This window comes from Rana temporaria, assembly GCF_905171775.1.
Source record: "Rana temporaria chromosome 1 unlocalized genomic scaffold, aRanTem1.1 chr1e, whole genome shotgun sequence".
NCBI lineage: Eukaryota > Metazoa > Chordata > Amphibia > Anura > Ranidae > Rana > Rana temporaria.
The window spans coordinates 30678-57368 of NW_024404403.1; the positions used below are offsets into that span (position 1 = coordinate 30678).

General features: G+C 49.8%; 1 protein-coding gene across 2 annotated transcripts in view; it reads right to left on the bottom strand.

Moving 5' to 3' along the window:
* Window positions 1-6762: 6762 nt before the first annotated feature.
* The window catches only part of LOC120921530 (meiosis 1 associated protein), a 52509-nt gene continuing 32580 nt past the window's right edge, over window positions 6763-26691 (bottom strand). For both annotated transcript variants that reach the window (XM_040334028.1, XM_040334027.1), the window contains 6 exons: window positions 26348-26482; window positions 25594-25714; window positions 25372-25513; window positions 16528-16728; window positions 16214-16369; window positions 6763-7845 (listed from right to left, as the gene is read on the bottom strand). In XM_040334028.1, the coding sequence (XP_040189962.1) occupies window positions 7672-7845; window positions 16214-16369; window positions 16528-16728; window positions 25372-25513; window positions 25594-25714; window positions 26348-26482 (929 nt within the window). In that variant the 3' untranslated portion in view covers window positions 6763-7671. The remainder of the gene's footprint in view (window positions 7846-16213; window positions 16370-16527; window positions 16729-25371; window positions 25514-25593; window positions 25715-26347; window positions 26483-26691) is intronic.

A 26691-nucleotide genomic window follows, 5' to 3' on the forward strand; every position in this document is an offset into this window, starting at 1 on the left:
TCTGTATATCTGAATCCGGTTCCTCTTTCTAATGTGGCTGGTCCAATCTGTATCTCCGAATCCGGTTCCTCTGTCCTGTGTGGCTGGTCCTATCTGTATCTCCGAATCCGGTTCCTCTGTCCTGTGTGGCTGGTCCTAACTGTATCTCCGAATCCGGTTCCTCTCTCCTGTGTGGCTGATCCTATCTATCTCAGAATCCAGTTCCTCTGTGGCTGGTCCTATCTGTATCTCCGAATCCGGTTCCTCTGTCCTACGTGGCTGGTCCTATCTGTATCTCCAATCTGGTTCCTCTGTCCTATCTGTATCCCTGAATCTGGTTCTTTTGTCCTATGTGGCTGGTCCTATCTGTATCTCTGAATCCGGTTCCTCTGTCCTGTGTGGCTGGTCCTATCTGTATCTCTGATTCCGGTTCCTCTGTCCTATGCGGTTGGTTCTATCTGTATCCCTGAATTTGGTTCTTCTGTCCAATAACACTGGTTCTCTGTATCACTTTTAAGACAGGTTCTTTTCACTGGCTCGCTTTCTTTTTTTTCCTCAGGCTAGTTATTCTGTCCCACCAGTCTGCTTCTGTCTTTATTTCTCAGCCCAGTTCCTCTGTCCTGTGTGGCTGGTTGTGTTTTAATTTCTGAATCTCGTACCTCTGTTCTACCTGGCTGATTCTGCCTTCATCTCTTAATCTAGTTTCTCTGTCCTATGTTACCCATTCCATCTTCATCTCTGAATCTTCTACTGTAATCCTTCGTGGTCGGTTCTGTCTTCATCTCTGAATCTCCTAACGTTGTCCCTTGTTGTCAGTTTTGTCTTCATCTCTGAATTTCCTAACGTCGTCCCTCGTGGTCGGTTGTCTTCATCTCTGAATCTCCTAACGTTGTCACTTGTTGTCAGTTTTGTCTTCATCTCTAAATCTCCTAACGTCGTCCCTCGTGGTCGGTTCTGTCTTCATCTCTAAATCTCCTAACGTTGTCCCTTGTGGTCGGTTCTGTCTTCATCTCTGAATCTCCTAATGTCGCCCCTTGTGGTCAGTTGTCTTCATCTCTAAATCTCCTAACGTTGTCCCTTGTTGTCAGTTTTGTCTTCATCTCTGAATTTCCTAACGTCGTCCTTCATGGTCGGTTGTCTTCATCTCTGAATTTCCTAACGTCGTTCCTCGTGGTCGGTTCTGTCTTCATCTCTAAATCTCCTAACGTTGTCCCTTGTGGTCGGTTCTGTCTTCATCTCTGAATCTCCTAACGTTGTCCCTCGTGGTCAGTTGTCTTCATCTCTAAATCTCCTAACGTTGTCCCTTGTGGTCGGTTCTGTCTTCATCTCTGAATCTCCTAATGTCGCCCCTTGTGGTCAGTTGTCTTCATTAGTGTTGAGCAGAATATGCCATATTCGATTTCGCGATATATCTCGAATATATATTCGAATATTCGAGATATATTCGCTAAATTCGAATATTCGTGATATTTTATCGAAATTAAATGATTGCGATTTTTCGCTATTGCGAATGCGAAAATAATTGCGATTTTTTGATAACTGCGGTAGGAGCACTCTGATTGGCTCAGAATATTCGTGATATTTTATCGAAATATCGCAACATGCGAATGCGATATTTATTGCGCAATTTCGAGAAATGCTGGAGGAGCGCTCTGATTGGCTCAGAATATTCGTGATATTTTATCGAAATATCGCAACATGCGAATGCGATATTTATTGCGCAATTTCGACAAATGCTGTAGGAGCACTCTGATTGGCTCAGAATATTCGTGATATTTTACAATACAAAATAATTGCGAATATTCGGCAAATGCGGAAGGAGCACTCTGATTGGCTCAGAATATTCTTGATATTTTACAATACAAAATAATTGCGAATATTCGGCAAATGCAGAAGGAGCACTCTGATTGGCTCAGAATATTCTTGATATTTTACAATACAAAATAATTGCGAATATTCGGCAAATGCTGAAGGAGCACTCTGATTGGCTCAGAATATTCGTGATATTTTACAATACAAAATAAAAAGTGTTTTGCATTGGTGGTGATTCTTTACTCTATCCATCTGTCACAGCCGTTTGTCAATCAAACACCTTAAAGATTGAACACGTTCATGCTGCATGCTTTGGACTTTTTTTCACTTCACATATCAAAGACATTTTTATGAAAGATTATTTTTCTATTATTGGGACTATATTTCTTTATATATTTGTTTCACTGTGTATTTCACAAGTTATTTGCGCTTGCTTATTTTATAATTTGCCCACATGTCTTGTCACTAGACATATTTTTTATTCTTGTAGAGCGACTCCATTTTCTGTCTTGTATTCATTTATGTTGTATAACATTTTTGAGTTGCTGCTGTATTCTCCCCTTTTTTAAGGTATGCGCAATTTTTTCCTTCTTACAAAAAATAATAATATCAAACATACAAATATTCATAACATACACATACACAAAGCCCCCCCCTTTTGCATCAGAGACAATCAGAGTTCTTCTACCACAGTTATCGAAAATTCGCAATCATTTTCGCATTCGCAATAGCGAAAAATCGCAATTTTTTTTTTTTCAATTTGGCAACATAAAAGGATCGCCTCAGCTTAGCTACTCGGCCCAGGGTCTCTAATCATACCAGCAATGCTTTTACACGTCGATAGGATGTGATCTGTTTTAAAAATCAAATTGAAAAAATGCAAATATTCGGAATTGCGAATATTCACCGCGAAATTCGAAATATAGCGCGATTTCTCGAATATGCTATATTCGAGTCGAATATTCGCAATGCGAATATTCGTGAGCAACACTAGTCTTCATCTCTAAATCTCCTAACGTTGTTCCTCGTGGTCAGTTTTGTCTTCATCTCTGAATCCCCTAAAGTCGTCCTTCATGGTCGGTTTTGTCTTCATCTCTGAATTTCCTAACGTTGTCCCTCGTGGTCGGTTCTGTCTTCATCTCTGAATCTCCTAAAGTCGTCCTTAATGGTCGGTTCTGTCTTCATCTCTGACAATGGTACCTTTTTCCTATGACTTTCTTTTTCCCCCCCTTTTACACATGACTGGTTGTTGTCTTATCCCGACTTCACTGTCCTACATGGTCGGTTCTGTCCTCGCTTCTGAATTCATCTCCTCCATCTCATTCTGCTGGTTTTAGTTGAGTTCTTCCATCCCACATTGCTGGTTTTATTTGAATCCTTTACCCTCCATGACGGGTTTTCTGTCTAACATAATTTTATTTTCTTCTTCCTTTATGCATGACTGGTTGTTGTCTTAACTCCGCTCCTCCATCCCACTCGACTGGTTCTCTCTACGTCTTGGTTCGTTTTCTCTCACATTTTTGACCTTCATTGCACTCTTCCGCCCTCCTGCCTCATCTCTCTAAATTTAGGTTGGTCTTCTAGGTTTAGGGGTAACGCTAACCCTGCTGTAAGAGATGTTTTCCTTGAGATTCAGAATTCCCTCTCTTTGATATTGTCATTATTAGTGACGTTCGATGGAGTCTTCCAGGATTTTCCTGGTTTTCTCCTTATTTGTCAATGTTTTTGCACCTCAATGAACATCCTGTACAGTCTCTTACTGTAGTATGGACATTATAGATTGCTGTATGGTCATAGATAATAAATTCCTGTATTCTTGTATGAAGTTTTGTATTGTTGCATGGTGTTATTGGTCTCCGCAGAACAACTGAACTCTTCTTCATGCTGCAAGAAGAACCATAATGAGGAAAAGCTGGAGAGGTAGGAGGTCCATTTACACCCTGCAAAGGGCGGGGCTCAGCAAAGTCCCGGTGTGGAGCAGTTTTCCAGGACATTCTTTTCTTACCAGCTTTTAATTGACCCATCTCAGAGAGACACCTTACCTATCCACTGTAAGTCTTATGCCCCGTACACACCATCACTTTATGTGATAAAAAAAAACGACACTTTCTGTGAAGTAAAAAATGACGTTTTTGAAACTTCAATTTTCTAAGACGAAGTTGCCTACACACCATCGTTTTCTCACAATGATCTTGCAAAGTGAGGTTACGTTCCACCACGTTTTACCATTGAAGCTTGCTTCTGGGCATGCGTGGATGAAAAAACGTCTTAGAAAACGACGTTTTTTGCTACACACGGTCAATTTCTGTGAAGTAAAAAGTGCACTTTTGAAAAACGACACATAAAATTGAAGCATGCTTCAATTTTTTTCTGTCGTTTTTTACAAGACATAAAACGACGTTTTCCCCCACACACGGTCAATTAAAGTGACGTTTTTAAAAACGTCATTTTTTTTCATCACATAAAGTGATGGTGTGTACGCGGCATTAGTCTTTTGGCAAGCTGCAATGTGATCTCTATACATTGGTTCTGCTCATGCAGCTTTCCCTTCTGAGTTTTCCCGATTTTTGTTGCCTCATCGAGGATTCCACCATTTTTACTGACATCATTTTGGAGATATTTGTTATCTGAAAATGTTACACATCTGTACGTTATAAATATGGTGTGGAAATTGGGGGGAAAAACTGCGCTAAACCAAGAAAAAAAAGTGAAAAGAAGCTGCTAACACTCAAACAAAGTCTAACGTGAAATGTGGAAAATTTAGTGTAGGGCTAACACTAAAAACAAAGAAGGTGTGAATCCTGGTGAATATACTCAAAACACAAGGTGGGGAATAAACTAATAAATCACAAAAAGAACAATAATGTGAAAATCTGGGAAGTGAATTAAAGATGATAAAAGTTCAATGACAAAATTAACTCAAAATATAACATGGAATAAAGTCCACAATAGGTTTATTTCTAAAAACGTCATCCATACGAATGACATGTATAAAAAGTGACCGCGAGAATATAAAAAGGGTTTAAAAGCAATGTGGAATGCAGAAAATGCTTTCCCGATGGGTTAGTGGCCTAACAGGGGCATATGGTGTCATTTTCGGAGAATCCTGTGTTCTTTTTCCTTACATTTCCCATTTTTCCTTTATCACAATTATCATGTAGAGGGTAGAAAGTCCTTCCGCTACTAGTTTGTGCCGTACTTTCTTCAGGATCTGATGGAGGTAAGTGACCCCCTTTAGAATGCAGACTTATCTTTATTTTATAGATGATGTGAGACAAATTGGCACCACAGACTTTGGATGTTCACTTTATTTAGGAGGTCGAAGAGATGCAGACTCCAGTCCGTATTCTATATAGAGAATGGTACGTGTGTACATCAGTGTAATACATGATTTGGGTGTAGCACGGACCTTTTGGTCACTAGTGGTGAAACCCCAACTTATAGCATTGAAATTCTGATTGGCCTTCATCAGGAACCACCTCTGGTTGATTCCCCAGGGAATTCTCTTTGGTTTGCTCCAGCAGTAATAGGTGATGTGACAGACAATAGTCTAAAGCTGAAAGGCCATAGAAAGAGGAATGAGTAGGACAAGCAGAGAAGTTCAGAGCTGGAGGTCTCCAGGAAGTCAGGATTGGCAGTATGTATACAGATAGGATGCAGAGGGCTGGTTGCATACATTGACAGTGATATACAGAGATCAGTGCTGGACATAGCCAAAGAGCCAAGAATGACCTTCTCACTGAGAAGGACCAGGAAGACCCTCCACAGAATCGGGAAGTTCCTTCTCACTCATAAGGAGAACCTCCAGAGGACTAGGATGATCCTTCTCATTGAAAAGGACCAGAGAGAACTTCCAAAGGACCTGAGGGAACCTCCAGAAGACCAGGATGATCCTTCTTCCTCCGAATGACCAGGGAGACCCTCCAGAAGACCAGGATGATCCTTCTTCCTCCAAATGACCAGGGAGACCCTCCAGAAGACCAGGATGATCCTTCTTCCTCCGAATGACCAGGGAGACCCTCCAGAAGACCAGGATGATCCTTCTTCCTCCGAATGACCAGGGAGACCCTCCAGAAGACCAGGATGGTCTTTCTTATGCAGAAGGACCAGAGTGTCCTCTTCAGAGAACCAGGAAATCCCTCCCACTCAAAAGGACCAGGGAGACCCCCCAGAGAACCAGGAAGATAATCCTCCCTCGAAAGAACCAGAGAGAATCTCCAGAGAACCAGGAAGATCATTCTCAGAAGGACCCTGGAGACCCTCCAGAAGACCAGGAAGATCCTTCTCATGCAGAAGGACGAGGCAGACCCTCCAGAGGACCAGGAAGATCCTTCTCATGCAGAAGGACGAGGCAGACCCTCCAGAAGAACAGGATGATCCTTCTTCCCCCGAATGACCAGGAAGACCCTCCAGAAGACCAGGATGGTCTTTCTCATGCAGAAGGACCAGAGTGTGCTCTTCAGAGAACCAGGAAATCCCTCTCACTCAAAAGGACCAGGGAGACTCTCCAGAGAACCAGGAAGATAATCCTCCCTCGAAAGAACCAGAGAGAATCTCCAGAGAACCAGGAAGATCATTCTCAGAAGGACCAGGGAGACCCTCCAGAGGACCAGGAATATTCTTCTCACTTAGGCACTGGCCCATAACACTGACAAATATGGTAATGCCTGTTCCCTTCTATATTATTTTGCCTTTTTTCACCTTTAGGTACACTCAGCCACGTAGTCAGCTGGGAAATGAGAATTCCTGGGAGCGCAGGAGACACATGGGTAGAATTTACTAGGCCGACACAATACTGCTGCCATTTTTAGTAGTGTCATCTGATCTCCAGACATTTTTTTTACAGTCTTCACCCAACATTAAAAGTTATTCCCTTGTCCTGCTAGAAAGCAAATGAGCAGCAAGTTAGATCCTAGTATGTAAGAGAAGCAGGCAATTCTTCCAGGTCAAGAAACACATCAGCACTGTTGGGAACATTGATTATAGACTTTTATTAATCTTCTGTATTATACAGCAAAACAAAGCACAGTACTCCTCACTTCATATTACTCATCATGTACTCCTCGCCTCACCTCGCACTCCTCGCCTCACCCTGCACTTCCAACCCCGCTCTCCTTACCTCAATGTCAAAATGTGTGACCGAGCTCCCAACTCATTGTCACTGAACACTAGAACTTGCAACCAGGACTGCCCCCCCCCTACTCATCGTTACCAAATACAGGAACTTGGGAGCAGGACTGCCCCCCCCCCAACTCATCGTTACCAAATACAGGAACTTGGGAGCAGGACTGACCCCCCCCAACTCATCGTTACCGAAAAAAGGGACTTGGGAGCAAGACTGACTCCCCCAACTTGGCGTTAACGGTCACCAGAACTTATCAGCTGGACTGAACCCCCAACTCATCGACATTGAATACTAGAACTTGTAAATGGGAATGACCACCCAACTCATCATTATCGAACACTAGAACTTGTGAGGAGGACTGACCCCTAACTCATCATTACCGGACACTAGAACTTTTGAGGACTGACCCCCCCAACTCATCATTACCGGACACTAGAACTTTTGAGGACTGACCCCCCAACTCATCATTACCGGACACTAAAACTTGTGAGGAGGACTGACCCCTAATACATCATTACCGGACACTAGAACTTTTGAGGACTGACCCCTAACTCATCATTACCGGACACTAAAACTTGTGAGGAGGACTGACCCCAACTCATCATTACCGGACACTAAAACTTGTGAGGAGGACTGACCCCCAACTCATCATTACCGGACACTAAAACTTGTGAGGAGGATTCTCAGAGTCCAAAACACTTAGAGATAAAACCTGCAGAACATGCCCTGGATTATGAGCGGAGTCATTGGAATATCTAAGGCTGTTCTAGCGAGAAGTCAGGTCTGAAGAATTCGTTTTCATCATCGTGTCGAAATCGGATCTTCGATGGCGAGTTGTTCTCTCTGGGTTGCCCCCGTTTACAAGGAAGTGGGGACACGAAAGGTAACGGGGCGATTGTCGCTCTTGCCTTTCCACCACTGGATGACCCCTTAGAAGAAGAATTCACATACAGCATTCATTAGCTTGTGGTGTTGGATGGCAGCATGAAAGAGGTTTCCCTCCACCTGAAACATGTCTGAAAAGGGGGCTGATTTCATTGTACCATTACCCACAGAACTCATATACAGACCAGTAATAATAACATCAATGGAGGGGTTGACTACGCCATTTGAATGATGTAAGAGGCAATGGACAGGCTGTAGACTGGATGCGGTGATAAGCCATGGGCAGGATGTGGTGGTAGGCCATGAGCAGGATGGGGTGGTAAGCCATTGGCAGGATGGGTTGGTAAGCCATGGGCAGGATGGGTTGGTAAGCCATGGGCAGGATGCGGTGGTAGGCCATGAGCAGGATGGGGTGGTAAGCCATGGGCAGGACGCGGTGGTAAGGAGGTGCTTTTCCATAAACACACATGTCATGTTTTGCAAACACCCCAAGACTGACTGATTTGAAAGGAAGAAATGATTCTGTGAAATGGGGTTTGTAGGCCCTTTGTTGGGGAGGCCAGGCTTGTACTGGGGGTGAGGTGGTTCTCCATACAAACACACATGGCATGTTCTATACAAACACCCCAAGACTGACTGATTTGAAAGGAAGAAATTATTAGGTGAAATGGGGTTTTGTAGGCTCTTGTTGGGGAGGTCAGGCAGTGGTAGGCCATGGACAGGATGGGGTGGTAGGTCATGGACAGGATGGGGTGGTAGGTCATGGATGGAATGAGGTGGTAGGCCGTTGACAGGATGGGGTGGTAGGCCATGGACACGATGGGGTGGTAAGCCATGGACAAAATGGGGTGGTAAGCCATGGACAGAATGGGGTAATAAGCCATGGACAGGAAGGGGTGGTAAGCCATGGACAGAAGGGAGTGGTAAGCCATGGACAGAATGGGGTGGTAAGCCATGGACAGGATGGGGTGGTAAGCGATGAGCAGGATGGGGTGGTAAGCCATGAGCAGGATGTGGGGGTGAGACATGGACAGGATGTAGTGGTAAGCCATGGGCAGGATGGGGTCATAGGCCATGAGTAGAATGGGGTGGTATGAAGGTAGTTCTCCATAAACACACAAGGCATGTTTGACAAACACCCAAAGACTGACTGATTTGGATTAAGAAATGATTATGTGAAATGGGGTTTGTAGCCCATTGTTGGGGAGGCCAGGCTTGTACTGGGGGTGAGGTGGTAAGCCATGGACAGGATGGTGTGGTAGGCCATGGGCAGGATGGGGTGGTAGGCCATGGGCAGGATGGGGTGGTAAGCCATGGGCAGGATGGGGTGGTAGGCCATGGGCAGGATGGAGTTGTAAGCCATGGCCATGATGGGGTGGTAAGCCATGGGCAGGATGGAGTGGTAGGCCATGGGCAGGATGGAGTTGTAAGCCATGGCCAGGATGGTGTGGTAGGCCATGGGCAGGATAGGGTGGTAGGCCATGGGCAGGATGGAGTTGTAAGCCATGGCCAGGATGGGGTGGTAAGCCAAGGGCAGGATGGAGTTGTAAGCCATGGCCAGGATGGGGTGGTAAGCCATGGCCAGGATGGGGTGGTAAGCCATGGGCAGGATGGGGTGGTAGGCCATGGGCAAGGTGGGGTGGTAAGAAGGTGGTTCTCCATAAACACACAAGGCATGTTCTATAAACACCCCCGAGGCTGACTGATTTGGAAGAAAGAAAAGATTATGGGAAATGGGGTTTGTAGGCCATTGCTGGGAAGATCAGGCTTATACGGGGGATGGGGTCTGCTCGGTGCACCAACCCAATGCCCATGTGTTCCTATATAACAAATTTATGTTAGGATGGTCCTTCGCTGATTGGATCTTCCATGTCTATGGCTGCCTGGGGTCAGCATACATGAAAAATGATTGGTCACAGATTGGCATAGATGTGAGGTGGTGGCTGGAATTAATACACGCTATAGATTGGGGGGGCAGGGGGGGGTACACAAGATCTATAGGTGGGAACAGAGTACAGTAAATATAATCTTCACACAGAGACAATATTCAGAGCTAGACGAGGGCCACATAATAAGATCCTCTACTTACCATAAAATCCTTCTTGGAGGGACACAGGAAATCAGATACAGTCGGGTTATTTGGCCACTACAGGAGGACAGGACATTGGCCGGCAGAAAATTATAAGTCAGTCCCTGTACAGTTCTTCCTCTACCCAACATGCCTGGGCTTTGTGACAAAGCAGTACTAGGAGCATGAAGAACACAGGCGGGGGGGGGGGGGGGGCTCTTTTCATTCTCATCCATTGAGGCATACCTCCCAACGGTCCATGATTCACCGGGACCATCAGGTCTGGTATGGATTTTAAGGGGAACCCTGCGCCAAAATTCATACCAGACCCTTATCTGAGCACGCAACCTGGCAGGCCGCAGGAAAAGAGGGGGGCGAGAGAGTGCCCCCCCCCCTTCTGAACCGTACCAGGCCACCTTGTCCCCATGTTTATGGGGAGAAGGGCCGGGTCGAACATCGGGCTCATCCCTACCTATTAGTCAAGGAGAGCAAGTTTCCAATGCATGGTCATTGGGGGAGACAGTGCTAGGAAGGATAATACTCCAGAGCAGGGAGCAGGCTACTTATCTGGTCACGGGGAGGACCCCCAACCCTTCCCAGGGGTAAAGGCACTGCCATACCCAGGTGGTGCCCATTGGAGTCTGAGCCAGCTCAAGGAATGATCCCCAGACATGAAGAAAGCTATCTAATGTGAGGAACCAGATGGTAACCCCAGAGATGGAGGTATATCCCCCAGATACGGGGAGAAGGAACTACCCCACTCACATGAAGAGTCTGAAGGGTCATACTAGGGGGTACCTCGTGCACAGAGACAGGCCCATTTAGAACCCGAGCCTGTGACCACAGAGAGGGAGCTGAGATGGGGCAATAAAAAGAGGAAGGGGTGGGCTCCCTGAGTGATGACAATGGATCTCACAGTACACTCATTATAGCCAAACTGCCATGGCCACCGGGGACAAGTAACGGCCCGACTCAGAACCCAACAAAGCCCAAGGCAGGCAGATCCTGAAAGTGTTAGACTCTTCAAGAAGGGCTGAATACAAAGATATATAAATTGGAATACAAGGATCCATAAATCAGAAACAAAAAGGATCCATAAATCGGTATACAAAGCCAAATACAAGGATCTGAGGACACCTACCACTGAAGTAAATGAAGGAGACGAGTGTGATTCAGCTGAACTCCACCTAGACCTCCTACATGGAATTCAGCTGACCTTCACCTAAACCTCCTACATGGAATTCAGCTGACCTTCCCCTAGACCTCCAACATGGAATTCAGCTGACCTTCCCCTAGACCTCCAACATGAATTCAGCTGACCTTCCCCTAGACCTCCAACATGGAATTCAGCTGACCTTCCCCTAGACCTCCTACATGGAATTCAGCTGACCTTCCCCTAGACCTCCAACATGAAATTCAGCTGACCTTCCCCTAGACCTCCAACATGGAATTCAGCTGACCTTCCCCTAGACCTCCAACATGGAATTCAGCTGACCTTCCCCTAGACCTCCTACATGAATTCAGCTGACCTTCCCCTAGACTTCCAACATGGAATTCGGCTGACCTTCCCCTAGACCTCCAACATGGAATTCAGCTGACCTTCCCCTAGACCTCCAACATGGAATTCAGCTGACCTTCCCCTAGACCTCCTACATGGAATTCAGCTGACCTTCCCCTAGACCTCCAACATGAATTCAGCTGACCTTCCCCTAGACCTCCAACATGGAATTCAGCTGACCTTCCTCTAGACCTCCAACATAGAATTCAGCTGACCTTCCGCTAGACCTCCAACATGGAATTCAGCTGACCTTCCCCTAGACCTCCAACATGGAATTCAGCTGACCTTCCCCTAGACCTCCTACATGGAATTCAGCTGACCTTCCCCTAGACCTCCTACATGGAATTCAGCTGACCTTCCCCTAGACCTCCAACATGGAATTCAGCTGACCTTCACCTAGACCTCCAACATGGAATTCAGCTGACCTTCCCCTAGACCTCCAACATGGAATTCACCTGACCTTCACCTAGACCTCCTACATGGAATTCAGCTGACCTTCCCCTAGACCTCCAACATGGAATTCAGCTAACCTTCCCCTAGACCTCCAACATGGAATTCAGCTGACCTTCCCCTAGACCTCCAACATGGAATTCAGCTGACCTTCCCCTAGACCTCCAACATGAATTCAGCTGACCTTCCCCTAGACTTCCAACATGGAATTCAGCTGACCTTCCCCTAGACCTCCTACATGGAATTCAGCTGACCTTTCCCTAGATCTCCTACATGGAATTCAGCTGACCTTCCCCTAGACCTCCAACATGAAATTCAGCTGACCTTCCCCTACACCTCCTACATGGAATTCAGCTGACCTTCCCCTACACCTCCTACATGGAATATGCTCCGCCTCCTGTGGCATTGCTAATCATGACACGAAGCGTAGCGCCAAGGAGAACTACCCCACTCACATGAAGAGTCTGAAGGGTCATACTAGGGGGTACCTCGTGCACAGAGACAGGCCCATTTAGAACCCGAGCCTGTGACCACAGAGAGGGAGCTGAGATGGGGCAATAAAAAGAGGAAGGGGTGGGCTCCCTGAGTGATGACAATGGATCTCACAGTACACTCATTAAAGCCAAACAGCCATGGCCACAGGGGACAAGTAGCGGCCCGACTCAGAACCCAACAAAGCCCAGGCCGGGCAGATCCTGAAAGCGTTAGACTTTTCAAGAAGGGCTGAATACAAAGATATATAAATTGGAATACAAGGATCCATAAATCAGAAACAAAAAGAATACATAAATCGGTATACAAAGCCAAATACAAGGATCTGAGGACACCTACCACTGAAGTAAATGAAGGAGAAGAGTGTGATTCAGCTGAACTCCACCTAGACCTCCTACATGGAATTCAGCTGACCTTTACCTAGACCTCCTACATGGAATTCAGCTGACCTTCCCCTAGACCTCCAACATAGAATTTAGCTGACCTTCCCCTAGACCTCCAACATGGAATTCAGCTGACCTTCCCCTAGACCTCCAACATGGAATTCAGCTGACCTTCCCCTAGACCTCCAACATGGAATTCAGCTGACCTTCACCTAGACCTCCAATATGGAGTTCAGCTGACCTTCCCCTAGACTTCCAACATAGAATTCAGCTGACCTTCCCCTAGACCTCCAACATGAATTCAGCTGACCTTCCCCTAGACCTCCAACATAGAATTCAGCTGACCTTCCCCTAGACCTCCTACATGGAATTCAGCTGACTGTCCCCTAGACCTCCTACATGGAATTCAGCTGACCTTCACCTAGACCTCCTACATGGAATTCAGCTGACCTTCCCCTAGACCTCCAACATGGAATTCAGCTGACCTTCCCCTAGACCTCCAACATGGAATTCAGCTGACCTTCCCCTAGACTTCCAACATGGAATTCAGCTGACCTTCCCCTAGACCTCCAACATGGAATTCAGCTGACCTTCCCCTAGACCTCCTACATGGAATTCAGCTGACCTTCCCCTAGACCTCCAACATGGAATTCAGCTGACCTTCCCCTAGACCTCCAACATGGAATTCAGCTGACCTTCCCCTAGACCTCCAACATGGAATTCAGCTGACCTTCCCCTAGACTTCCAACATAGAATTCAGCTGACCTTCCCCTAGACCTCCAACATGGAATTCAGCTGACCTTCCCCTAGACCTCCAACATAGAATTCAGCTGACCTTCTCCTAGACCTCCTACATGGAATTCAGCTGACCTTTCCCTAGACCTCCAACATGGAATTCAGCTGACCTCCACCTAGACCTCCAACATGGAATTCAGCTGACCTTCCCCTAGACTTCCAACATGGAATTCAGCTGACCTTCCCCTAGACCTCCAACATGGAATTCAGCTGACCTTCACCTAGACCTCCAAGATGGAATTCAGCTGACCTTCCCCTAGACCTCCAACATGGAATTCAGCTGACCTTCCCCTAGACCTCCTACATAGAATTCAGCTGACCTTCCCCTAGACCTCCTACATGGAATTCAGCTGACCTCCACCTAGACCTCCTACATGGAATTCAGCTGACCTTCCCCTAGACCTCCTACATGGAATTCAGCTGACCTCCACCTAGACCTCCAACATGGAATTCAGCTGACCTTCCCCTAGACCTCCAACATGGAATTCAGCTGACCTTCCCCTAGACCTCCAACATGGAATTCAGCTGACCTTCCCCTAGACCTCCAACATGGAATTCAGCTGACCTTCCCCTAGACCTCCAACATGAATTCAGCTGACCTTCCCCTAGACCTCCAACATGGAATTCAGCTGACCTTCCCCTAGACCTCCAACATGGAATTCAGCTGACCTTCCCCTAGACCTCCAACATAGAATTCAGCTGACCTTCCCCTAGACCTGCAACATAGAATTCAGCTGACCTTCCCCTAGACCTCCAACATAGAATTCAGCTGACCTTAAGCTAGACCTCCAACATGGAATTCAGCTGACCTTCCCCTAGACCTCCAACATGGAATTCAGCTGACCTTCCCCTAGACCTCCTACATGGAATTCAGCTGACCTTCCCCTAGACCTCCTACATGGAATTCAGCTGACCTTCACCTAGACCTCCAACATGGAATTCAGCTGACCTTCCCCTAGACCTCCAACATGGAATTCAGCTGACCTTCCCCTAGACCTCCAACATGGAATCCAGCTGACCTTCCCCTAGACCTCCAACATGGAATTCAGCTGACCTTCCCCTAGACCTCCAACATGAATTCAGCTGACCTTCCCCTAGACCTCCAACATGGAATTCAGCTGACCTTCCCCTAGACCTCCAACATGGAATTCAGCTGACCTTCCCCTAGACCTCCAACATAGAATTCAGCTGACGTTCCCCTAGACCTGCAACATAGAATTCAGCTGACCTTCCCCTAGACCTCCAACATAGAATTCAGCTGACCTTAAGCTAGACCTCCAACATGGAATTCAGCTGACCTTCCCCTAGACCTCCAACATGGAATTCAGCTGACCTTCCCCTAGACCTCCTACATGGAATTCAGCTGACCTTCCCCTAGACCTCCTACATGGAATTCAGCTGACCTTCACCTAGACCTCCAACATGGAATTCAGCTGACCTTCTCCTAGACCTCCAACATGGAATTCAGCTGACCTTCCCCTAGACCTCCAACATGGAATTCAGCTGACCTTCCCCTAGACCTCCAACATGGAATCCAGCTGACCTTCCCATAGACCTCCAACATGGAATCCAGCTGACCTTCCCCTAGACCTCCTACATGGAATTCAGCTGACCTTCCCCTAGACCTCCTACATGGAATTCAGCTGACCTTCCCCTAGACCTCCAACATGGAATTCAGCTGACCTTCCCCTAGACCTCCTACATGGAATTCAGCTGACCTTCACCTAGACCTCCAACATGGAATTCAGCTGACCTTCCCCTAGACCTCCAACATAGAATTCAGCTGACCTTCCCCTAGACCTCCAACATGGAATTCAGCTGACCTTCACCTAGACCTCCTACATGGAATTCAGCTGACCTTCCCCTAGACCTCCTACATGGAATTCAGCTGACCTCCCCCTAGACCTCCTACATGGAATTCAGCTGACCTTCCCTTAGACCTCCAACATGGAATTCAGCTGACCTTCACCTAGACCTCCTACATGGAATTCAGCTGACCTTCACCTAGACCTCCAACACGGAATATGGTCCGCCTCCTGTGGCATTGCTAATCATGACACGAAGCGTAGCGCCAAGGAGATGACATTAGACAGACAGAGGTGGGGGGGGGGACCGGCCACCTCACACTGAGACTTAAGGAGGGACTCCAGCTGCCTGTCAGTAGAATCCTTAGAGGGCGCTGTCCTGTGGTTGTCCTTCTAAGGTAGGTCACTGATGGAATCACAGGGCAACAAATTCCCTCTCATAGGAGAAAAGTTACAACCCACTCTCAGGTGGGCTCAGTCCACACAGAGGAGGACCTCAGACAGGCACTCGCTTCTCCTACGTCCAGTCCAGCAGGGCCCGGGTACAGCACCCGAGGTCAGGCCCAAGTATGGCCCCTCTGGACAGCTGACATGTAGTGAGGAATCCTGATTGACATCAATGGATCAGAGCCGAGGAAAAGTCCGTCCTCCGAGAACACTAACAAAAACTAAGGCTTGCTGGGTAGTGGGAGGAGTTATACTGGGACTGTTTGTTTGCCAGTGTCCCATCCTCCTGTTGGTGGCAGTATAACCTGAATGAGATTGTTTGCTTCTCAATGAATGAAGATTAGAAAAGCTGGAAATGTAAGGAGCGGCGGAAATGATCAGCCAGGAAGTCAACATTTCCGGTGTCTGTCTCACCTGGCGGCTCTGGCCCCTCCCACCTCTGAAGACTGGAGTGATGGGACGTGGGGGAGGTGCTGGCCGGGAAAGTGTCACCTGCAGCTGTTTGTAGAGATTGCTGCTGATCTGTAGAGGGTTGTACAGCGAGTCCTCCTCCAGCCCGCCCAGCGCCTCCTAAGGACAGGAGACAGAGAGATGAGTCAACTACAGAGCCGGGAGACTGACGTCTACATCTGGAGATTTCTACTGGTGTGCACCTCAATTTCTCAATGTGTCCAGCACTCCCCCTCCCCCCAGGTATGAAGGCACAGTGTAGAACGCCCCCCTCATACCTGGACTCGGTGAAGGGCGCCGTCTGGTACGGGTCCGGTAAGTGTTGGCGGTTTGATGAGAAGCAGAAGCTCCCGGGGAGCCAGCGGTCGTAGCAGTAACCCCATCGAGTCTGATGCTGAGACAATAAAATGTGACAAAACCGGGGGGGCCCACGCCACCGATCGCTGACTACTGCACCCCAAGAGGGACATCGCTCGGCTCTACAAGATAGAGAATGAAGAAAGAGTGAAAGAATAAAAGAAAAGGAGGAGGGGAGAGAGGGAAGGGGGGGATAGAGGAGTGGGAGGGGGGTGAGAGTAAGATTAAGGGGGGAGAGGAAAGGGGGGGGGGATAGAGGAGTGGGAGGAGAGGAGGGGGGTGAGAGTAAGATTAAGGGGGGAGAGGAAAGGGTGGGGGGATAGAGAAGGGAGTGTGGAGGAGGGGGGTCAGAGGAAAGGGGGAGGGGTAGAAAGTAACCTCATTGCAGGGCGGTGACAAAGGGTTGCCAGAAGAGGCGGCCTCCTTGGGCTTCAGCTGAATGGGAAGCAAAAATGTCCGCACCTCCCCCTCCACTGCTGGAGTTGTTTGCAGCTCATGGTGTTGGGGGGGGGGAAACATTTCAGCCTCTTTGTCTCCTCCTAGCACTGAATCTACATCTTCAGGAGACAGATGTACTACCTAAACCCACCACTAGGAGTCTGACCTACAATCTTCCAGAGTGTCCTCGCCCCAATCCTTCTTCATGGCAGTTAAATTTGGGGTCCCCTCACTTATCCAGACTAATCCAAATGGGGCTCCAGTCCAACAGAAATATTCCATCAGGAATTCCTCAGACACCTCCTCCGAGTCCCACAAAGTCCTTCCAACTTTGCATGTCAGGCGGAGCCAATCCCCAGAGGAGGGAGCCACCCTACCGGGACCACCGATAGAAGGGCACCATCATACCAGGACCACATACAGGGGGGCACCATCATACCAGGACCACATACAGGGGGGCACCATCATACCAGGACCATCTACAGAAGGGCACCATCATACCAGGACCATCTACAGAAGGGCACCATCATACCAGGACCACAAACAGGGGGGCACCATCATACCAGGACCATCTACAGAAGGGCACCATCATACCAGGACCACCTACAGAAGGGCACCATCATACCAGGACCACCTACAGAAGGGCACCATCATACCAGGACCACCTACAGAAGGGCACCATCATACCAGGACCACCTACAGAAGGGCACCATCATACCAGGACCACCTACAGGGGGGCACCATCATACCAGGACCACCTACAGAAGGGCACCATCATACCAGGACCACCTACAGAAGGGCACCATCATACCAGGACCACCTACAGAAGGGCACCATCATACCAGGACCACATACAGGGGGGCACCATCATACCAGGACCACATACAGAAGGGCACCATCATACCAGGACCACCTACAGAAGGGCACCATCATACCAGGACCATCTACAGAAGGGCACCATCATACCAGGACCACATACAGGGGGGCACCATCATACCAGGATCATCTACAGAAGGGCACCATCATACCAGGACCACATACAGGGGGGGCACCATCATACCAGGACCACCTACAGAAGGGCACCATCATACCAGGACCACATACAGGGGGGCACCATCATACCAGGACCACATACAGAAGGGCACCATCATACCAGGACCACCTACAGAAGGGCACCATCATACCAGGACCACCTACAGGGGGGCACCATCATACCAGGACCACCTACAGAAGGGCACCATCATACCAGGACCACCTACAGAAGGGCACCATCATACCAGGACCACCTACAGAAGGGCACCATCATACCAGGACCACCTACAGGGGGGCACCATCATACCAGGACCACCTACAGAAGGGCACCATCATACCAGGACCACCTACAGAAGGGCACCATCATACCAGGATCATCTACAGAAGGGCACCATCATACCAGGACCACATACAGGGGGGGCACCATCATACCAGGACCACCTACAGAAGGGCACCATCATACCAGGACCACATACAGGGGGGCACCATCATACCAGGACCACATACAGAAGGGCACCATCATACCAGGACCACCTACAGAAGGGCACCATCATACCAGGACCACAAACAGGGGGGCACCATCATACCAGGACCATCTACAGAAGGGCACCATCATACCAGGACCACCTACAGAAGGGCACCATCATACCAGGACCACCTACAGAAGGGCACCATCATACCAGGACCACTTACAGAAGGGCACCATCATACCAGGACCACCTACAGAAGGGCACCATCATACCAGGACCACATACAGAAGGGCACCATCATACCAGGACCATCTACAGAAGGGCACCATCATACCAGGACCACCTACAGAAGGGCACCATCATACCAGGACCACCTACAGAAGGGCACCATCATACCAGGACCACATACAGGGGGGCACCATCATACCAGGACCACATACAGAAGGGCACCATCATACCAGGACCACCTACAGAAGGGCACCATCATACCAGGACCATCTACAGAAGGGCACCATCATACCAGGACCACATACAGGGGGGCACCATCATACCAGGATCATCTACAGAAGGGCACCATCATACCAGGACCACATACAGGGGGGGCACCATCATACCAGGACCACCTACAGAAGGGCACCATCATACCAGGACCACATACAGGGGGGCACCATCATACCAGGACCACATACAGAAGGGCACCATCATACCAGGACCACCTACAGAAGGGCACCATCATACCAGGACCACCTACAGGGGGGCACCATCATACCAGGACCACCTACAGAAGGGCACCATCATACCAGGACCACCTACAGAAGGGCACCATCATACCAGGACCACCTACAGAAGGGCACCATCATACCGGGACCACCTACAGAAGGGCACCATCATACCAGGACCACATACAGGGGGGCACCATCATACCGGGACCACCTACAGAAGGGCACCATCATACCAGGACCACCTACAGGGGGGCACCATCATACCAGGACCACCTACAGAAGGGCACCATCATACCAGGACCATCTACAGAAGGGCACCATCATACCAGGACCACCTACAGAAGGGCACCATCATACCAGGACCACCTACAGAAGGGCACCATCATACCAGGACCACATACAGGGGGGCACCATCATACCAGGACCACATACAGAAGGGCACCATCATACCAGGACCACCTACAGAAGGGCACCATCATACCAGGACCACATACAGGGGGGCACCATCATACCAGGATCATCTACAGAAGGGCACCATCATACCAGGACCACATACAGGGGGGCACCATCATACCAGGATCATCTACAGAAGGGCACCATCATACCAGGACCATCTACAGAAGGGCACCATCATACCAGGACCACATACAGGGGGGCACCATCATACCAGGATCATCTACAGAAGGGCACCATCATACCAGGACCACATACAGGGGGGGCACCATCATACCAGGACCACATACAGGGGGGCACTGTGACAGACTCACCCGGGACAGAGGCTTTTGGAGGGGACTAAATGCTAGCCACTTGCCTTGCGATCATGGGCCCTGGCATTTGGGGGAATGGTGCTCTTTGTGAGCTGTATACCTGGGGACCCTGTATATGCCATAATAGAGTGACTGATACATACTTTTGGGACACATACTGTTAGGAAATGCTGATGTCCTCACCTCCAGCCACCTGTCTGTCTTCTATAATGTAGATGAGTCTAGTGTGGCCTCTCTTTCACCCATTGTTGTTTGTGATAATTATCCCTGCAATTGTATAAAGGAGTTCTGTGTTGATATGTATGATGATGTGTATTGTAATTAGGGAGTCACATCGGCTGCTTTAAGGGATTAGTTAATTAGCTCATGTTAATTCATGTTTCTGGTTACAGGTATATTGTTAGCGTAATATGAGCAGGAGGGGGGAACCTCCTCTTCTACTGTCCATGTTCAGCAATCAAACAAGTCTCGCCTCGTTGTGTGCTGAGAGCAGCTGGAATATCTGATATCTATATCCAGACTGATAGGAAGCGGTATATGACGGAAGCACTCGGTCGGAGTGTGGGATGTTCCGTTACATTGGTGGCAGCAGCGGGACGCTTCCTGCAGTCGGGGACATCCGAACCTCAACCTGGATCCAAGGTCCGTATAGCAGGAGAGGAGAGGTACAGATACCGGCCGCCATGGAAGAGGAATTCAGAAGAAGGTTGCGAGAGAAGCAGATACAGCACAGAGGACCAATCAGAGGAGGTCCTGCTGGGATGGTCGGATTCTGTATGCTGTGAACTCTGGAAGGAAGCGCTAGCCCGTGAGCAGCAACACCAGGGGAAAGTTCTCCCCTCCAACCGGGAAAGGTACTGGTCGCAGTATGGATTGCGGGAAAGGTACTGGTCGCAGTATGGATTGCGGGAAAGGTACTGGGCGCAGTATGGATTGCGGGAAAGGTACTGGTCGCAGTATGGATTGCGGGAAAGGTACTGGTCGCAGTATGGATTGTGGGAAAGGTACTGGTCGCAGTATGGATTGCGGGAAAGGTACTGGTCGCAGTATGGATTGCGGGAAAGGTACTGGTCGCAGTATGGATTGCGGGAAAGGTACTGGGCGCAGTATGGATTGTGGGAAAGGTACTGGTCGCAGTATGGATTGCGGGAAAGGTACTGGTCGCAGTATGGATTGCGGGAAAGGTACTGGGCGCAGTATGGATTGTGGGAAAGGTACTGGTCGCAGTATGGATTGCGGGAAAGGTACTGGTCGCAGTATGGATTACGGGTGGTGTTGTTGGGAGAAAAAATGCACAAGGAACAGACAGCTGAATTAAGCAGGCTGGTCTGGGCAGAGATGCGGCTGGATGAGAGCTACAGAGCCCTTCGGTGTATCCCAAGCATGTCCCTGGATAGTGGATGACGGCCCAACGGAAGGCTTAAGCTACGGCGGCCTGGGACTGTTGTATGTGAAGCTGACAGGGGACTCTAACTTTGGGAGTGATTTGGAGTCGCGGTTGGACAAAATCATGGATTTCAGAGAAGGGCTACTGAACGTCTCGGAAGGGCACTGGGCACAGGAAGATTTGGAGTTTCTGGCCGTTCAGGAATGGGAGCTGGAGATCGCCTACAGACGGCTGCTAGACTCTGCTCAGCGCCAGAGAATCGGCAGTGGAAAATCTGGATATTGCCATTCCCAAAGCTGAAGTACTGACCGCAGGGCAGAGTACTGCTAACCTCTGCCCAGCACCGATAGCATCTTCTGGGTTCCATGGACAGGAGATGGTGACCCTCTATCCCCAGACACCAGTTACAGAGACAGGAGATGGTGACCCTCTATCCCCAGACACCAGTTACAGAGACAGGAGCTGGTAAACCTCTATCCCCAGACACCAGTTACAGAGACAGGAGATGGTGAACCTCTATCCCCAGACACCAGTTACAGAGACAGGAGCTGGTAAACCTCTATCCCCAGACACCAGTTACAGAGACAGGAGATGGTGAACCTCTATTCCCAGACACCAGTTGCAGAGACAGGAGATGGTGAACCTCTATCCCCAGACACCAGTTGCAGAGACAGGAGATGGTGACCCTCTACCCCCAGACACCAGTTACAGAGACAGGAGATGGTGAACCTCTATCCCCAGACACCAGTTGCAGAGACAGGAGATGGTGACCCTCTATCCCCAGACACCAGTTGCAGAGACAGGAGATGGTGACCCTCTATTCCCAGACACCAGTTGCAGAGACAGGAGATGGTGACCCTCTATCCCCAGACACCAGTTACAGAGACAGGAGCTGGTAAACCTCTATCCCCAGACACCAGTTACAGAGACAGGAGATGGTGAACCTCTATCCCCAGACACCAGTTACAGAGACAGGAGATGGTGAACCTCTATCCCCAGACACCAGTTACAGAGACAGGAGATGGTGAACCTCTATCCCCAGACACCAGAGACAGGGGATTTAATAGACTTTTCTGCTGAGGAAGAACAACCTGATGAGCCCCCAGCAGGAGAGCTGGTATCAGGACCACACGTCACTGTGCTCTGCCCATCACCAACAGCAGTATCTTTGGAGTTGCAAGAAACTTACCCAGGTGAAGCGCTGGTCACCGGACAGAGGGTTTAAGACCTCTGCCCCACCCCTGTGGTAGTTCCAGAGGCTCGGGGTGAGAATGTGGCAATCACTTGCCAGCAGCAGATACAGGGGGAGAAGGGAGAGGAGGTGCTCATCGTCCCTCCCCAACAGTTGGCCAGGGTGGAGAACGTGGTCTTTCCTCCCCAGCAAAGATCCGTGCATCTGGGAGACAGTACCACAGACATGTTGTCCCAGCAGCCAGATGAGGGAACGGAAGCAGCCAGCTCACCTCCCCAATGGCAGCTACACAGTTTGGGTGTGGAGGAATCCAGCCTCCTTCCCCAACGGTTAGCCAGAGCGGATGATGGGGAGCCCCAAGCAGAAGTGCTGGCAACAGGGCAGAGTGCTACCAACCTCTGCCCAGCACCGGCAACAACTGTGGAGTTCCAGGAAGCTGGGGCGGTCGCCCCTCTGCCCAGCAGCAGACCGACCTCCGTAATGTTAAAAACCACCCAGCTGAAGCGCTGGCAGCCGGACAGAGTCGGTGACCTCTGCCCCACACCTACTGGTGTCAACTATTAATTGCAGCCAAGATTGGAGGTCACGTGGACAGACTATGTGAGGTCACTTTGCCCGATTAACGCATGTCCAGACCAGGTGGAGGCCTGGGACCTTGTTAGTCGTCTTCTGATGGGGGAGAAATGTGACCGACTCCCCCGGGACGGAGGCTTTTGGAGGGGACTGAATGCTCGCCTCCTACCTACCGATCATGGGCCCTGGCATTTGGGGGAACGGGGCTCTTTGTGAGGTGTATGCCTGGGGACCCCTGAAGTAATGTTACTTTGGATTCAGGTCCATGTCCCCCCAAGTCACACAGACTCTGGGAACCCTGTATAGGTCATATTAGAAATAGTGACTGATTCATAATGTTGGGACACATACTGTTAGGAGATGCCGATGTCACCCCCAGCCACCTGTCAGTCTTCTATAATGTAAATTGGTCTAGTGAGGCTTCTCTGTCACCCATTGTTGTCTGTGATAATTGACCCTGTAATCGTATGAAGGCGTTCTGTGTTGATATGTATGATGATGTGTATTGTAGTTAGGGAGTCACATCGGCTGCTTTAAGGGATTAGTTAATTAGCTCATGTAAATTGATGTTTCTGGTTACAGGTTTATTGTTAGAGTAATATGTGCAGGAGGGGGAACCTCCTCTTCTTCTGTATATAAGACTTGTATTCTGCTTCTAATAAACAGTCCATGTTCAGCAATCACACGAGTATCGTCTTGTTGTGTGTTGTCAGCGGTTGGAATATCTGAGATCTATATCCAGACTGGGAGGAAGCAGTATATGATGAAAGCACTCAAGCGGAGTGTGGGGCGGTTTGTTACAGGTACCATAATACCAGGACCACCAACAGGGGGGCGCTATTCTACCAAGACCACCTACAGGGGGGGCACCATCCTACCAGGACCACCAACAGGGGGGCGCTATTCTACCAAGACCACCTACAGGGGGGGCACCATCCTACCAGGACCACTTATAGAAGGTCGCCATCCTACCAGGACCACTTACAGAAGGTCGCCATCCTACTGGGACCACCTACAGGTGGCGCTACCATACCAGGACCACCTACAGGAGAACTCCATCCTACCGGGACCACCTACAGGGGGCGCCATCCTATCGGGACCACCTACAGGGGGGCGCTACCATACTGGGACCACCTACAGAAGAGCTCCATCCTACTTGAACCACCTACAGGGGGCGCTATCCTACCTGGACCACCTACAGGGGGGCGCCATCCTACCTACACCACCTATAGGTGAGCGCCATCCTACCGAGACCACCTACAGAAGGGCTCCATCATACCAGGACCACCTACAGGGGGGCGCTATTCTACCAAGACCACCTACAGGGGGGGCACCATCCTACCAGGACCACCTACAGGGGGGCGCTATTCTACCAAGACCACCTACAGGGGGGGGCACCATCCTACCAGGACCACTTACAGAAGGTCGCCATCCTACTGGGACCACCTACAGGGGGCGCTACCATACCGGGACCACCTACAGGAGAACTCCATCTTACCGGGACCACCTACAAGGAGGCGCTACCATACCGGGACCACCTACAGGGAGGAGTTATCATACTGGGACCACCTACAGGGGGGGTACCATCCTACCAGGACCACTTATAGAAGGTCGCCATCCTACCAGGACCACTTACAGAAGGTCGCCATCCTACTGGGACCACCTATAGGGGGCGCTACCATACCGGGACCACCTACAGGAGAACTCCATCTTACCGGGACCACCTACAGGGAGGCGCTACCATACCGGGACCACCTACAGGGGGTGCCATCCTATCGGGACCATCTACAGGGGGGCCCTACCATACCGGGACCACCTACAGGGGGCGCCATCCTACCGGAACCACCTACAAGGGGGCGATACCATACCGGGACCACCTACAGGGAGGAGTTATCATACTGGGACCACCTACAGGGAGGAGCTATTGTACTGGGACCACCTACAGGGCGGAGCTATCATACTGGGACCACCTACAGGAGGGCGGTATCATACTGGGATGGCCTACAGGGAGGAGTTATCATACTGGGACCACCTACAGGGAGGAGCTATTGTACTGGGACCACCTACAGGGAGGAGCTATCGTACTGGGACCACCTACAGGGAGGAGCTATCGTACTGGGACCACCTACAGGGAGGAGCTATTGTACTGGGACCACCATCCATTGGCTGTATTGCTGCTCCCACCTGCAGGCAGTGACACAAGGCCTGGAAATTCTCCTGGTTGGATTCCAGCTGATCCCAGTCCAGTTCCCAGCATGCAGTGGGGTTGAGAACGGATGGAAGTCCATAGAGCATGGATCCGCACACTCCCTGAGAGGATAGAGCTCTGGAAGGAGAGAAGATCACCGTCACCCCCGGAGTACAGAGGAAGGGCCGGCCATGGGGGGGGGGGGGGGTCACTCTTACCGGAGAATGCGGAGGGTCTGCGGGGCCCCAGGGGTCCGCTCCTGTTCACCATCATGAGGGAGACCTCCGAGGAGGAGGCTGGGGGGGAGGAGAGGGCGGTGCACATCGCAGATGATCTGTACTGCGGATGGAGAGAAATCCGGAATCATGTCATGGGGGCAGTTCAAGTCATTGCAACCCCCCCCTAGAGTAATTACCCCCCCCCCAGAGTACTTACCCCTCCCCTAGAGTAAATACCCCTCCCCTAGAGTCATTTCCCCTCCCCTAGAGTCATTTCCCCTACCCTAAAGTAATTACCCCCCCCCTAGAGTAATTACCCCCCCTAGAGTAATTACCCCTCCCCTAGAGTCATTTCCCCCCTAGAGTAATTACCACCCCTAAAGTAATTACCCCTCCCCTAGAGTAATTACCCCTACCCTAAAGTAATTACCCCCCCTAGAGTAATTACCCCTCCCCTAGAGTAATTACCCCTCCTCTAGAGTAATTACCCCCCAGAGTACTTACCCCTCCCTGGAGTAATTACCCCCTAGAGTACTTACCGCTCCCCTAGAGTAATTATCCCTCCCTAGAGTAATTACCCCCTAGAGTACTTACCCCTCCCCTAGAGTACTTACCGCTCCCCTAGAGTACTTACCCCTCCCTAGAGTACTTACCCCTCCCTGGAGTAATTACCCCCTAGAGTACTTACCGCTCCCCTAGAGTACTTACCCCTCGCTAGAGTAATTACCCCAATGATAATATACTGGACACTCACACTTACTGTCTCCTTTAGGGAAGATCAGGCGGACCTCTTCCCTCTCCGACTCAAACAGCCAGGCCTTGAAGAAACTCTCCAGACTGAGAACGTCCCCGGAACTCACCCGGAGTTCTATATCATAAACGTGCGACCCTAAAAGAACATAGAACATTACATGACCGGAAATCCCCGGAACCCGGGGCCCTGAACATGGAACCAAATATCCTACGAGGGACCCTGAGAGCCCCACCGGAAATCCCGGAACCCGGGGCCCTGAACATGGAACTAAGTATCCTACGAGGGACCCTGAGAGCCCCACCAGAAATCCCGGAACCCGGGGCCCTGAACATGGAACTAAGTAT